We start from the raw sequence: 16,781 nt of genomic DNA on the forward strand, positions 1-16,781 counted from the left end.
GCGTCAGCTCCAGCAGCATGTCTCATGACCCAAATGACGCCGCGTTGCCATGGCGATGTGTCTAAGAAGCCGCCGAAGCCAAGGTTAGTCAGGATTACAGAGGCCCTGCAGCTCCCCCGGCAGTTAATGTAAGTGCCTTCGGGAAGCGCGCAGGGCCTCTGTAAACCCCGTGGCCCCCGCAGTCAGTCTCGCGCCCCCCCTGGGGGTCACGCCCCCAGTTTGCGCACCGCTGGCATAACCCACACAAACGGGTTGATGGAAATGAGATTTGATGGCACTAGTGGTTGAGTCTGGATCAAGCTCCGATACAGATTATTACAGTTTTGTTATCTCCCCCTGTGTGTACTAGGTCTATCATGAGCGGTCAACTCCAGTCCTCAAGGGCCACCACCAGGTCAGGTTTTAAGGATATCCTTGCTTCAGCACATGTGGCTCAGCCACTGACTGAGCCACCTGTGCTGAAGCAGGGATATCCTTAACCTGAGGACTGGAGTTAGCCACTCCTGGCATAAGGGATATTTTATGGCAAAATATATTGCGTGCCAGCAGTGCATAAGTGGGCATCAGGTTTACCGGAAAAGCTCTGAGAAGGGTGATATATACTGAGCCGTGTTCTGCCACAAGGTCCCTTCCAACCCCGGTCAGCGTGTCTCCCAGCGCAGGAAGGTGTCGGATGAGCTTGTATATCGTGTGTTGTTCTCCCTTACGCGGCTTTTCACCGTGGCCATCATTCAGTGCGCAGTGACGCGGCTTCCCCTGCGCTGGAGAAGATTCAAGTCCCACTCATGTTACTGGTGATGAACTCTTGGCCCAGCTGTGGGAAGCAGATTCCCCGGACACTGCATGTGGTCAGATTTCAAGCAATGGTGGGTTACGCACGTGCAAACTGGAGTTGGCCACTCCTGTCTATGATATCTATATCTGTGTGTGTGTGTATTGACCAGCAGTATCTATGGTAAACATAGGAGATTCACATTTTTTAAAGATTATACTGGACATATTTCATATGATCACTTTATAAATAGTGGCTTCACCCTCTGTGACTTTTTCCTGAGATGGGTTAATATATTGTAATTTGAGCAAGTTGCTGATCGGTTTTGTAGCCAATGAGGCTCAAAGAGAAAAAATGTAGTTGCCCTAAGATTAACATGAAGCTTTCAAAGAGTCATTAATAATAATATCTTTATTTCATATAGCACTTTTCTCCCAACGGGACACAAAGTGCGTCACAGTTACAGTATAGTGTGCGGAACGCAGCACATATTAATAGTCCCTGCTCAGTAGTATATAGGTAGACATAAAGTCCAGGCATCGGTGCATCAGAATACAATCCACAGGTAGATAATTTCATCAGTAATCTTCTTTGAATCCCTTGGTAGTGAGCAATAAGCATAAATCTTGAAGATATATTATATAATTGCTCTTAGAGTGTATAGAGCATCAATAGTATACGAGATAGTGATCACCTGTAGCTCACGATATAGTAGTCACCTGGGTAGGCTAATAAAAGTGAGATTTATGGGGTACTTGGGGGACACAACAACCCAAAGGTAAAAGTGTACCCCCGTTCACCACCACACTTAAATGAGACTACTTAGAGCATACAGGATATCTGGTATTGAAAGATATAATGAAAATCCATGGATAACTCACTGTTAAAGTAGAGTCTCAGCGGAGCCTATATCCAATAATTGCATGTAGTAGCTCATCCAGGCGTGCATCCAGGCGTGCATCCAGGCGTGCATCCAGGCGTGCATCCAGCTGTTAAATGATGGCAGGAAGAGGCAGCCTCATAGGAGGAATAAGTGGAGCACTGCAAGCAGGGCGGGGCACAGGTAGAAACGGCACACCATAGATAAAAAAATCTAATTTATTAAGTGACTGGAGACATCGCAAAAAGGAGCAGAGTTGTTCACTCTGACGCGTTTCGGCCCGTGGCCCTTTGTCAAAGAGTATAACCCTGCCCCGGTGAGCTTTCAATCTGTGTTTTTGGTGCCTGAGGCAAACCGAGATAAAGTGACTTGCCCAAGGGCACAAGGAGCCGACACTGGTTCCCCCAATTCACACTCTGTCATTGTTACCAGAGTCAGTGCCTTTACCCAGTGAGCCTCTCCTTCAGCCAAGGGCTCCCACACCAGAGGCCAGCTGCACCAATATAAACGTCCTATGGATAAACCCTGCAGCTATTATTATAGTTCTATTTTATCTGTATGGTGCCAACATATGCCGCAGCGCGGTGCAATGTGGGAGAGAGGACAATAACCGTGTATAACACAAAGAGTACATGCAAGTTAAGACAAACTGAGACAATGGGAATAAAGTTCTTGCCCCAAGGAGCTCACAATCTAAACGGTACTGAATATCCCATATAAGACAAGCAGTGGAAATTGTTGCATTATTACTGTTGGTCTCCACGGATGTGGTGTAAATCTGCACCCACAGGGTCATTAGAAAGCATTCTTCCATCCCTGCTACATGCCTCTTAATGTAAGCAATCGGGAGTGGGGGACAGTTTACACGGTTTTATTTGGTTTTTGCAAATATTTACTCGTTCAGATTAATATAGTTTGTTTTATGAAGTCCGAAGAAGCTATCCTGTGAAATAGTTTAGCCCACTTAATCCCTCTCTGCTGCATTAATGTTAAGGGCGACATTGCTGATCGCACGCTACTGGGGGACACCGTTTATACTGTATATTCATTCGACTCAAAATGGAATTAATCTTTAAAAAGAACTGGCTTTCCTACCTTTTATAATGAAACCGTTAAGTATTCACAGACAAAATAGTATACAAAGCTTTTACTATTATTACATTATAATATTTTTTTAATATAAACGCTTATAACATTTCTTCAAAGCTGTCTGTGAGTAGGGTTCCTGGCTCTACACTTCTCTAACCCAGACTGTGCTGGAAAACTGTGTAATGTTGCAGGCAGAAGCTTATAGGGCTCCATGTTAAAATGGACATGAAGTAAAAGGTGACACTGTGTGCTCATTTGCATGTAATTTCCCAGAATCCCTGGCTGCAGTGGAAGCAGTTTATGCTTGGAGATAATGGGGAAGGGCAGTTGCAGACCTGTCTGAGACGCGAATGTGCTCACACGTGGGGCTTTTATTTGCAGTAATGTCCCTGAAATGTACTGAGATGTTTAACAGACTGGAGAACCGCCAGCATTACCCGTACTCTATCTTTAGAAATGAGAGACCCGGCGTTGCCCGTGAGTTAAATTTCCTGCTCCCTTCTCTCCCCCTATTTCTGTGCTCCCCCTCTTTCTCCGTTCTCCCCCCCCTCCCCCAGAGGGGAGGGACGGACAGTGGACAGGAGGGGGGGAGGGACAGGGGACAGGAGGGGGGAGGGACAGTGGACAGGAGGGGGGGGGACAGTGGACAGGAGGGGGGGGAGGGACAGTGGACAGGAGGGGTGGACAGTGGACAGGAGGGGGGAGGGACAGTGGACAGGAGGGGGGGGACAGTGGACAGGAGGAGGGGGGACAGTGGATAGGAGGGGGGACGGACAGTGGACAGGAGGGGGGAGGGACAATGGACAGGAGGGGGGGAGGGACAGTGGACTGGAGGGGGGAGGGACAGTGGACAGGAGGGGGGAGGGACAGTGGACAGGAGGGGGGAGGGACATTGGACAGGAGGGGGGGGGACAGTGGACAGGAGGGGGGGACAGTGGACAGGAGGGGGGGACAGTGGACAGGAGGGGGGGAGGGACAGTGGACAGGAGGGGGGGACAGTGGACAGGAGGGGGGGGACAGTGGACAGGAGGGGGGGGACAGTGGACAGGAGGGGAGGACAGTGGACAGGAGGGGGGGACAGTGGACAGGAGAGGGGGGACAGTGGACAGGAGGGGGGGGGACAGTGGACATGTATTTTTGAGAAATTTCTTGGCGTGGAAAAACGTCACTATTCACCCAAAACAATTTTGTCTCAGGACGCTGATGCGCAGGTCCCTTTAGTCACTTCGATATCTAGCCTTATGTGCCAAATTGTGAAACAAAAAAGGGTGATATTTTGCATCTTTTATTAAAGCAACAGGCCAAATTGCCTTTTTTTTGTTACATCTCAGCTCCCCCCCCCTTAATAGCTGCATCAATACAATCCACACAATGATAAGTAATTAGCTATGTTCCTGATCGATCCGTTCTCCTGTGATTGATCGGCAAAGATTCAGCTCAGGGGTTCACTAAATGGCTGTCAGTGAAGCAGAAGAGGACCAAAGAAGCAACGTTCTGAGGGGAAGATCATGTGACAAGGCAGTCACTAGATACAATTGGTGCACTGCTAGAGAGGGGGCAGGGCTCAAAAGGGGTGTGCCAGAGTCTGTTTCAGAAGAAGAAGAAGGGGATGTGACTTTGTAAATGGTTGCTATAGAAACAAAAAATGCTTGTTACATTATAATACCTGTACATTAAAAATGAAATTCAGAGTTGTCTTAAAAAATAATAATAATGCTACAAATATTTCCTCAGTACAGAACTGATCTAGTAAAAAAATAAAAAATAAGACATACATGTGGGGTGTTGCTTGGTCTGATAGCTTCACAGAAAAGCCCACAATTTGACAAAACAAAATTGCGATTGGAACGTGGACACCTCCATTTTTGAGTATATAAAATGGCAAATAATTTCTCTAGTACGCGGTAACAATATAACTATAATTCACTATTCATTCACTGCGTTTTTCTAAAATAAATAAATAAATGCTAATTAAAGGCCGTTTTGATTTAACTGTAATTTCACTGTGGCCTTTATTGTACCGAGATAGTCAGTCTGGCCAAAAGCAAAATCACAGTTCACCGCATTCAGTCGAGTCTCCTTTATAATACAGTGCAGCGTATACATCATTTGGCACAGTGCATAGCGTCTTCGATCCTTTCCTGAGTCTTTCATCTATTGTGAATGCCTTTATAAGCTGGGCCCTTGCAGAGAAGTGAAGGTCTTGCCCATGAATGGTTAGGAATAACCTGCAAAACAGCTGATAAAATATTCTTTACTCCTAGAAATTGTTACATTGCAGAAGGGATTTGTGTCTGTCCTGGAACAGGATTGTACATGTTCTGTGTATTTTTCCTGCTCTCACACTGCCAGCTCTCCCCAGTAAAGTTACATGTTTTCCCTGCTGTGAAGCAGCCAGAGCTGTGTATATTGCAACATAGTTGTTACAAGTAATCCCCTTTTACACAGCCTCTAATCAGTTGCCCTGGCAACCTCCCAATACTCACAGTTTGAGATTGGGTTAGTCCTGTCCCCCTGCTTTATCTGCATATTGTTATGCCCCTTAGTGTGTTCCTGTCTGACAGGAAAGTGTGCTCCCTCTTCCCCAACAAGCAGCCAAAGTGAGTACAGGCATACTCCGGTTTAAAGACACTCACTTTAACTACACTCGCGAGTAAGTACATCTCGCTCAATAGGCAAACGACAGCTCACGCATGCGCCTGTCAGCACGTCCTGAACAGCAATACTGTCTCCCTACCTGTACCAAAGCTGTGAGCAAGCGGGGAGACTATAGAGCCTGTTACACATGCGTTATTTACATCAGTTATGCACGTATATGACGATTGCAGTACAGTACATGCATCGATAAGTGGGGAAAAGGTAGTGCTTCACTTTAAGTACATTTTCGCTTTACATACATGCTCCGGTCCCATTGCGTACGTTAATGCGGGGTATGCCTGTAGACACTTCTTCCACTGCTCCCTCAGAAAGGGAATCCTTTTTACCTTCCTCTCAGAGAAGCACTTCCCCATAGCAGGACACCTTCCTCTCATAGGTTATTCTCCTGACAAGAGAAATCTACTAGCACAATCCTCATATAGAACTTTTATATTTCTGTTAACTCCCTCAATAAAGTTGAAGAAAATAGACGGACTTTGTGTGCTTTAAAAGGGGATGAGTAAGGGGGCGGCCCAAGTAACATCTACCGCCACGCCCCCTCCCGTCGCAAACACTCCCTCTCCCCAACCCAGACCGCAGATCGCGGTGCTGTGCGCGAGCCCCCCCCCTGCCGGGCGCGTGTGCCACAGTGCTGACTGGGACCTCACCCTTAAGCTACATGGACTTACTCACATGCTACATACAGTATGAGTTTGGGTCCAGAATAGAGTATCTACAATACATGTCTGAATCTTCCTTGAGTGATATAAATAGAACAAGCATACTGTATATACTCGAAAACAAAACAAGCATATCATCAGTAATACACTGGGATGATGCTTTTGCAGGGAAAATGTAGAAGATATATGGGTAGTCTTTAAAACATTGTTAGAAAAGCCCACTTATCAGTGTATACCCTTGGGTAATAAGTATAAAAGAAATAAGTCAAAACCAATGTGGCTAAATAAACAGGTAGGGGAGGAAATGGACAAGAAGAGGAAGGCGTTTAGATTCTGTAAGTCAGAAGGGACGGAGACATCGTATCAGAATTATAAGGAATGTAACAAAAATTGCAAAAGGGCAATTAAATTAGCAAAAATGGATAATGAAAAAAGGATTGCAATAGAAAGTAAGATCAACCCTAAAAAGTTCTTTAAGTACCTTAATAACCAAAAAATGAAAAAAGAAAATATAGGACCCTTTCAGTGTGAGATGGGCAGGCAGATTATTGGAGATAAGCAGAGGTATTAAACAATTGTTTTGCCTCTGTGGTTACCAGGGAAGAATCAATTTCAATAGTAGTGTCGCAGGAGGAAGCCACAACCTCCATATTAATTAACAATTGGTTAACTGAGGAAGAAGTTCATAGGCAGCTTGAAAAAATTAAAGTAAATAAGGCACCTGGCCCCGATGGCATACATCCAAGCGTTCTCACGGAGTTAAGTTCAGTAATAGCCAAACCATTACATTTAATATTCAAGGACTCCATTTCCACAGGCTCAGTACCACAAGATTGGCGTAAAATAGATGTGGTGCCTATATTTAAAAAGGGAGCTAGATCACAACCGGGGAATTACAGACCTGTAAGCCTGACTTCAATAGTGGGGAAACTACTTAAAGGTTTAATACGGGATAATATTCAGGAATACCTAATGGAAAACAAAATTATTAGTAATAGTCAGCATGGATTTATGAAGGATAGATCTTGCCAAACTAACCTTATTTGTTTTATTTATTATTTATTTATAAAATATTTTACCAGGAAGTAATACATTGAGAGTTACCTCTCGTTTTCAAGTATGTCCTGGGCACAGAGTTAAGACAAATAATACTTCGTTACAAATACAGTTACATAAATGAACAGGGTATACTATGTTTCTTTGAAGAGGTAAGTAGGAATTTAGACCAGGGTAATGCAGTTGATGTGGTCTACTTAGAATTTGCAAAGGCTTTTGATCCGGTTCACACAAGAGGTTGATGTACAAAATAAAGCAAATTGGACTCAGTAATAATATATGCACCTGGATTGAAAACTGGTTGAAGGACAGACAACAGAGGGTTGTCATAAATGGAGCTTTTTCATGTTGGGCTAAGGTCTTGAGTACCTCAGGGATCGGTACGGGGACCCCTGCTTTTTAACTTGTTTATTAATGACCATGAGGTTGGCATCGAGAGCAAAATCTCCATCTTTGCTGATGATACTAAATTCTCTAAGGTAATAGAATCAGAGCAGGATGTAATTTCTCTCCAGAAGGACTTGGAGAGACTGGAAACTAAGACAGGTAAATGGCAGATGAGGTTTAATACAGAAAAATGTAAGGTTATGCATTTGGGAAGCAAGAATAAACATGCGACATACAAATTAAATGGGGATAAATTGGGGGAATCCTTGATGGAGAAGGATTTAGGAGTGCTTGTAGACAGCAGGCTTAGCAATAGTGTCCAAAGTCATGCTGTAGCTGCAAAGGCAAACAAGATCTTATCTTGCATCAAACGGGCAATGGATGGAAGGGAAGTAAACATAATTATGCCCCTTTACAAAGCATTAGTAAGACCTTGAATATGGAGTACAATTTTGGGCACCGCTCCTTAGAAAAGACATTATGGGGAAGACGTGCAGCTCAAGAGCTCCGGGCCCCAAAGCCCCGTAAAGCAGCCTTTCCCCTGCAAACCCACAGGGAATTACCCCCAAATATACCAGCGGAAGGCGCGGGCGGCGGAGCTACTAAATAAATAATAAAATAAAAAAAAAACACCAACCAGCCGGCGGAGAGCACGTAGGGGCCGGGAGACGCGGTGCGGGAGCCATTTTCCCCAGGGGACGGCCCGGACGCGGCTGAGAGCGGCGCTCCTCCTTGACCCCACAGTGCGTGGGTGGCCGGGTAAGAAGCGGGACGAGAGGCTGTCTGCCGTTAGTCCCCGCGCGGCTGCAAGTGTGCGACTGGAGGTTGGTGGGGCTGCAGCAGAGAGTTGAGAGGAGCGGGGGCGGCCATTTTGACCCGGCACTCTGCAGAAGTGCCTACAGAGTGTGCGGACTACCCCGGCCCCCTCCACCCCCCCCCCCCCTCCCCACTCCCCAAAAACCACAGACCAGGGACTCCAGGAGATTGGGAAGACCCAGAAGTGACATCCCCTGGGGAAAGAGCACTTTTGCAGAAGTGCACAAAGAGCCTACAAAGGAGAGGGCTTTAACAAATGTACAGAGCCCACCCCCCATAATTAAAGGGGACATGCATGATTTTAAATAAAACCTAATGGGGGGACTTCCGGTGACGTCACCTGGTATGGACGGGTAGAAGAGGAGCTCCATAGACCCGCGCATTAAAAGACGCAAAAACCCACATTTCCCCCCAAAATTGCCGGGTAACACTTACACCCCCGGATAGCTAAAGAACTAGGCGATGTCAAAAGCCAAAAAAGCGAGCAATCAGGGAGTTGCCAAATACTTTTCTCCGTCGCAACGGGCCAGGGACAGCACGATGGAGCCTCAAGATGGCGGCGGACCGCATGGCGCCACGGCGCTTTCAGGGAAAAAAACCCAGCCAAAAGATCGCACCCCAGCAAGCCCTGATCAACCCATAACCAGGGCATACTTGGAAGAACTCCTGGGGGCTATGGCAACGACGCTCCAATCCTCCTTTCAGACTGAGCTCAGAACCGCAGTGAGCGACATAAGGAAGGAAATCTCAGGGCTGACAGAGAAAACAACTACCCTGGAGAAAAAACTCACTGAGTCTCAACAAAGACAGAGTGAAGCGGAGGAAGAGATAGGCCGTCTAGGAGAAGAGATCACCCTCCTTAAAGAAGGTATGGAGGAGCAAGAAAATCGTGACCGGCGCCAAAACATCCGCGTCCGGAACGTACCGGAGTCGGTCGCACAGGATCAACTCCGACCATACCTCATGGAGCTCTTTAACCTAGTATGCGGGGAGCTGGAGGAGAAAGAGCTCGAAATGGATAGGGCTCATCGTGCCCTTGGACCTAAATCAGACGACCCGAGGCGGCGTAGGGACATTATAATAAAGATGCATAAATACACATCAAAAGAAAAAATAATTGCGGCCTGCCGGGACCTGGGGGAAATAACCTTTCAAAATGAAACTCTCCAAGTCTATAACGACTTGTCAAAGGCAACGAGAGACCGCAGACGTGAATTAAAACCTTTAACCAACCTACTCCGCGAGAAAGGAATCCAATACAGATGGGGATTCCCTTTCAGACTCACAGTTAACAGGAATGGAAAGTTCCTGTCCATGAAATACCCCGTGGACATGGCCCCCTTCGCAAAAGCATTAGGCCTAACTCCACCTCAAACGTGGATAACGACCAATCCTACCGCTGAAAATACATCAGGAGACCCCCCCGAACATCGGAGAGAATTGCGGCCCAACACCCTAGAGAAAAATGACAACCGCCGCGGCACTCAGATAAATCCCCCCGGACAGACCCGGAGGGGGAAGAGTGCCCCCACTTACCTTGTTGGTCCGGGGCCGCACTGGAGCGCGGGCTGCGGACCCCCATGGTAATCCGGCGCCAACCTCCACTCCCAATGTGAAGTCACGAGGCGCCTGTTCTCGAGATGGCTCTGAGGAGACTTCGAGGAGGGGGGGCGCCTCTGCTCACCGTTAAAATCATCTTACCAGACCAGAACAGCACCAAGAAGTAAGCCGCCAACTTCTAGGATGAGCTGACACAGAACACCGCCCTCCAAGTTGGTTCACGAGTCGCCTACTCCCGCGATGACTCCGAAGAGGATCCCGTCCGCCGACGGTAAGACCGGGAAACCGACTGACTCAACCCGGAGCAGCAGGATCGCTGATCTTCTAACTCCGGAGCATAAGAGGAATTTAGATCCCGGTTTTGCCCCCACCAGCCTCAATCTCCGGCTTTTCGGTCCCGCTTTAAATGTGATCTCCCTCCCCCTCCTTTTGCCGGTTTCTCCGGTCCCGTGGAGCGGAGCTCTGGATTGGGGGGAGGGGGGGGGGGGGGTCGGTGTCGGCATCCAGCCTTTCCGCCAACGATCCATGGACCCCGTTGCCACGGAGGACTCCCCAGTCTGTGGGACTAGGGGCGGCTAGGATACCAGGAAGACGGGCCACCCAGACTGAATCAAAGAACTTAAAATCATAAGTTAATAGTGATGATCCGGAGGTCGTGAGTAGATTAAAATAATATAACTGTTATATCTCAATTAACACCTTGCTTCCCCTCTATCCTTCCCCCCCCCTGTAACCCAGACACGCAATCGCCCCCCCCTCCCCCTTCCCCCCTTCCTCATGCATACCCCCCCTCTTCCACCCCTCCCCCCACACACTCACATGTCCCACGTCCCCCCCCCCTCCTTTCCCCCCCTCCTCCCCCCCCTTTTTCTCCCCCCCCCCCCTCTCCCCCCTATTCCCCCACACCCCCCCCATCTCCCCTTCTCTTCCACCCCCCCTCCCCACCCTTACTAGCAAACCCACCTAGCACCCTACTTAAGCACAAAAACAATGGGGGAAACATACTAAGAGGAAACGAATATATAAAATAAAGTTGTATTAATCTTATTTAGTCACAAAATGATTCACAATATATCTTTTGCGCAGAGTTACATAATAGCTGTGTTATACAGAAATGGGAGATGTCTGAAATGTTTGAACTGCAACCAGGCCCACCTCCTACCCCCCCCCTCCCCTCTCTCCCTCCCCTCTCTCCCTCCCCCCCTCTCCCCCCTCCCCCTCCCCTCTCCCCCCTCTCCCCCTCCCCTCCCCCCCCCTGAAAAGATCAGGGGGAGACATCATATTCCTACAGGAGACCCATTTCACATCACAAGACCCCCCAAATTTATTCAAAAAAGTGTTCCCAATGTGTTTTTGCGCATCGTTTACTAGTAAAAAGAGGGGTGTAGCTGTCCTGATCAGACAGGGCACCCCATTTAATCATATCAAAACAACTGCGGACCCAGAGGGTAGATTTCTAGTGGTATATGGCTCCTTAGCGGGCTCAGCAATCGCTCTGGTCAATGTATATGCCCCGAACGAGAACCAAACAGAATTCCTAAAGAAAGTTCTCGAGGGCATAGACCCGGGATATCTGTCATCGATGATAGTGGGAGGAGACCTAAACATGGTCCTTAACCCTACCGAGGACAGATCAACCACAATGGGTCCCCCCCGCACAACCCCCTCCCAGATCATAGGGAAAAGGTTTAGGGGAATCTTAAGCGAGTTCTCACTGGTGGACATATGGAGGGCCCTACATCAGGGCCAGAGAGACTATACTTTTTACTCAGTACCTCACCAGACCTACTCTCGAATAGACCACTTTCTGGCCACAAAAAATGTGGTGGCGGCGACATCCGACTCCGACATAGGACCAATCACATGGTCTGATCATGCCCCGATTACCTTAACCTTGACGACGCCCTTTGAAAAAACAATAAATTACTCATGGAGACTAAATGATTCATTACTCAATCATCCTGAGATAGAAAGAGAGATCAGAGCCGCTATTCGGGACTATTTTTTTTTAAACTCAGGATCCGTCTCCTCACCAGCAATCCTGTGGGAGGCCCATAAGGCAACCATTAGAGGGAAATTCATTTCTATCGCATCCCACAGGAAAAAAGCCCGCCAAAAATTAATAAAGGAGCTTACGGATAATATCAAAATAATAGAACAATCTCATAAAGCCAACCCCTCAAAAAAAATATATAAAACATTGACAACAGCCAGAGTAAAACTTAGACAAATCCAGCTGGAGGATGTTGAGAAGGCCCTCAAATGGACTAATCAACAATATTATGACAAGGGGAACAAGGCAGACAGACTTTTGGCGACTAAATTAAGAGGGGTACATAAACGGTCCCAAATCACGGCAATCAAGAGTAGGTCTGGTGAGATACAACATAGTGATAGCAAAATAGCAGCCGAATTTACAAAATTTTACACCGAACTGTATAATCTAAGATCAAAAAATGGCCGGCCTGAATCAATAGCATCCGAATTAATAGCGCAATATTTAGATAAATGTAAGCTCCCCACACTAACGGAGGAGGAAAACACAGTCCTCAACGCTGAGATCTCAAAAGAGGAACTGGAAGAGGCGGTCAAATCACTAAAAATTACCAAGTCTCCTGGCCCCGACGGGTTCACTAATGTCTACTATAAGAGATTCTTGCCAGTACTATCTACGCATCTTCTAAAGATATTTAACGATTTCATGGAAGGAAATCAAATCCCCACGTCAATGTCCCTGGCCACCCTGGCCACTATACATAAAGAAGGCAGGGACCCGATGCAATGTGGAAGCTATCGTCCAATCTCCCTGCTTAATTGTGATCTCAAGCTATATAGCAAAATACTCGCAAATAGATTAAACCCCATCTTACCGAGATTAATAGATAGTGATCAAGTAGGATTCGTAGCAGGCAGACAGGCCTCGGACAATACTCGGAAGATAATAGACATTATTGAACATGTCCATCTCACAGAGACCAAAGCACTACTCCTAAGCCTAGATGCAGAGAAGGCGTTCGATAGAATAGACTGGCTATTCATGGACCAAGTTATGTGTAAATTCGGATTCAAAGACGCATATCTAGAAGGAGTCCGTAGATTATATCAAAACCCGTCTGCAACAGTAAAACTACCAGGGGGCAGTAACCAGAGATTTGAGATCACTAATGGAACTCGACAGGGATGCCCCCTATCTCCTCTCCTCTTTGCATTAACCATAGAACCCCTAGCATCTGCAATTAGAGCCAATAGAGACATCAAAGGAATAGAAATTGGACACAGGCAGCACAAAATATCGCTATTCGCAGATGATGTCATCCTAACCCTTACACAACCCCAAACATCCCTACCTAACCTCCAAAAAGAGCTCCGGGACTTTGGAGATATTTCAGGTTATAAAATCAATAATGACAAATCGGAAGCACTAAATTTAAGCCTGCCAGAGCCAGAGGTGAAACTCCTCAAACTAAACTTTAACTATCATTGGAGCTCCTCGAGTATCAAATATTTGGAAGTAAAGATAACGAGGAACTACCAATCCCTATATCAACAAAATTATCCGACTCTGTTCCGGAAAATCAAACAAGATCTAGATAAATGGGGAGGATATCAGATATCATGGATCGGGAGGATGATATCAGTTAAAATGAACATACTCCCTAGATTATTATATTATTTTCAGACTCTCCCGGTCCACATCCCTGGCTCAGAATTAAAGAACATTCAAAAACTAATCTTCCACTTTATTTGGCAGGGTAAGAAACCCAGAATCACCAGGACAGTTCTTTTGGCATCAAGGGGGAGAGGAGGACTTGGTGTTCCAGACATCACAAAATACTACCAAGCCGCCCAATTGCGACAGGTAGTAGTCTTGAACGCCAACCCAAACCAATACTGTTGGCTAGATATAGAATCATACTACGCCGGGACGCCTTCACTCCCGGCTTGCCTTTGGTCCCTGAGCAGGGAAGACATGCAGAACAGTAAATTTAAGTTAGGCCCAATGAGACACACATGGGAGATTTGGACGAAATGCAAATTTAAATTTAAGCTCACCACACCTCAATCCCAACTCATACCAATTTATAAAAATCCGAAATTCCCCCCTGGCTGTGAGCCCAGACAATGGGACCAATTTAAAACAAAAAATATTAGAGCGGTTGCTGACCTCCTGAGCTTTGAGGAGTTCCTGAGTTATCAACGCCTAAAAACCAAATATGAAATAGCAAGATTGGATGTCTTCAAGTATCTACAAATTCGGCATTTTATTCAAACTTTATCCCCAACGTTGAAATTTCCCCCTCTCACCAGTTTCGAGCGGCTCTGTAGAGAAACAGGCCACCAGAAAGGTCTTATAACACAAATCTACGGTGAATTGGAAAGGGCCATAGAAGCCCCTACACATGACTATATGCTGCATTGGGCAGCAGAATTGGAAATAGTTATAGACCGAGAGGATTGGGAAAGAATTTGGGAAAATGCCTCAGGAACTTCTATATGTACCACAATCAAAGAAAACATATATAAAATACTGTTTCGCTGGTATCTTACCCCAGTTAGAATAAATCAAATTTACCCCCAGGCGTCCGATTTATGCTGGAGAGGTTGCGGTCAGAAGGGTGACATGGCCCATATTTGGTGGACATGTCCGGAAATTCAAAAATATTGGGGAACAATACAAAAATTAATAGAGGAGGTCACAGACCTCAAAATCCCTATTGACCCGTTGACCTACCTGTTGGCCAGGCCCTTAGAAAATTTGGACCGACCAACAAGTAAATCAATCTCCTTCATTCTTACAGCGGCTAGATGTGCGGTGGCGGCCGCCTGGAAGAAGGTGTCTCCCCCCTCAAAACAAACGGTAAAAAATAGGGTGCAAGAGGTGATGAATATGGAGAAACTATCTGCCTTCTTGAAAAGATCCACTGACTCCTTTAACAAAACATGGGATCCGTGGCTATCCCATATGGCACCTCTACGCCACTAATCCACATATGAAAAGTAAAAAAAAAAAAGAGAGAGAGAGAAAGGAAAACCAGGTCAGGGGCACCAATGAAAATAGACTGAGGACACGGGAAGCAATGGGTATCCCCCCCACCCCCCCCCCCCTCCCACCCACCCTCCCCTTCCTATTCCCACTCTTACTCTCTGTTTCCATACTCGCGCTCCCCACATAGCCCCTGGAGGGTCAGGGGAGCGGTGAGCTTTCCTCTTTTATTTCCTGTTTCTCTAACCAACAAAAGGAGAAAATCTGTATTAGGCTGTATTATCGTTTGTTTCATGCATACTGTGAATTATCTAAATGCCTAATAAAATTTTTTGGAAAAAAAAAAAAAGAAAAGACATTATGGAACTAGAGAGAGTGCAGAGAACAGCCACCAAATTAATAAAGGGGTTGGACAATGTAACTTATGAGGAGAAGCTAGCTAAGTTAGATTTATTTACAGAAGAGGCGTCTAAGAGGGATTATGATAACTATATACAAATATATTTGGGGACAGTACAGGGAGCTTTCAAAAGAACTATTCATCCCACGGGCAGTACAAATAACTTGGGGGCATCCCTTTAGGTTAGAGGAAAGGAGATTTCACCAACAACAAAGGCAAGGGTTTTTTTTACAGTAAGGGCAATTAAAATGTGGAATTAATTACCCATGGAGACTGTGATGGCAGATACAATAGATTTGTTCAAAACAAGGTTGGACATCTTTTTAGACAGGAAAGTTATACAGGTATATACCAAATAAGTATACATGGGAAGGATGTTGATCCAGGGATTAATCTGATTGCCAATTCTTGTAATCAGGAAGGAATTTATTTTTCCCCTTATGAGATATCATTGGATGATATGACTCTGGGGTTTTTTGTTTGCCTTCCTCTGGATGAATAAGGAAGTATATATATATATATAGGATAAAGTATCTGTTGTCTAAATTTAGCATAGGTTTAACTTGATGGACGTACGTTTTTTTCAACCTCATCTACTATGTAACTATGTAACTATCACATTACATACAACATACATTCTCCCATATAGAACCCACGCACAAATAACATTTTCTGTAAATGCCTTTTAAACCCCAATAAAATATGAGGTAGTAGAGGTCGGTGAATGTGTCAGAATTATTCGTATTTTTATTGGAAACAGGGTGACTGTGTCTGATTGGACATCGAATGTCTGCTAATCATTTGCTAATCTCTAATAGGGGGCAGTGACGGACTTACGTTTCTGCCAACCGTAGGCTCGCAAAACCCCCCCACCCCGAGTAACCCTGTGACCTCAGCTGTCTTGGTACTCATCGTCTCAATATTTCATGTATCTCTAGGCGCTGCTGGCAACAATGTCGCTGAAATTGAGATTCATCTCTCCTAGTGATGGTATTGGGGGAGTCGGCAGGAGCAGGTCCTTTGCTGGCTTCAGTACATTACAAGTCCGAAAGCCCTCGTAAGTAGTAAAATATTACCAGCGGAATACTGAATATGAGTACACTCTGGGTCATGGAAACATTAGCGTTAATGTGATGGATTTTATTGGGCCAATATGAGTGCTCTTCATAGAACATGTTCTGATTGAGGAGGTTTAGAGGCTATAAAGTCTCTTTAGATTTCTATTCAGCTTTTCTGGTCTCGGAAGCCTGTGCAGGGTGACATCTCGAGCACCTCACAAGATATTCTAAATCTTTGCACTTTGCATCCTGTTTTTAGGAGAATGCTGTTGAGTTTAGGGTTAGGCAACTAACCATAACTCACCCACTCGGCAACTTAACCAAATGTTAATACGTATTAGCGTGTACACGCTGGCACGCCATAAGAACGGTCAGGGAGCATGCAGCTATCAGGCATACAGATGGGAGTCCACTGGTATTATTGACCTATCTCTTGATATCCACCGTCATGCAAAAAACAAA

General features: G+C 45.9%; 1 protein-coding gene across 4 annotated transcripts in view; it reads left to right on the forward strand.

The window, feature by feature from the left end:
• The window catches only part of RIPOR3 (RIPOR family member 3), a 141,407-nt gene that overhangs the window by 52,829 nt on the left and 71,797 nt on the right, over window positions 1-16,781 (forward strand). For all 4 annotated transcript variants that reach the window (XM_075571257.1, XM_075571256.1, XM_075571254.1 and 1 more), the window contains one exon: window positions 16,200-16,318. In XM_075571257.1, the coding sequence (XP_075427372.1) occupies window positions 16,215-16,318 (104 nt within the window). In that variant the 5' untranslated portion in view covers window positions 16,200-16,214. The remainder of the gene's footprint in view (window positions 1-16,199; window positions 16,319-16,781) is intronic.

This window comes from Ascaphus truei, chromosome 15, assembly GCF_040206685.1.
Source record: "Ascaphus truei isolate aAscTru1 chromosome 15, aAscTru1.hap1, whole genome shotgun sequence".
NCBI lineage: Eukaryota > Metazoa > Chordata > Amphibia > Anura > Ascaphidae > Ascaphus > Ascaphus truei.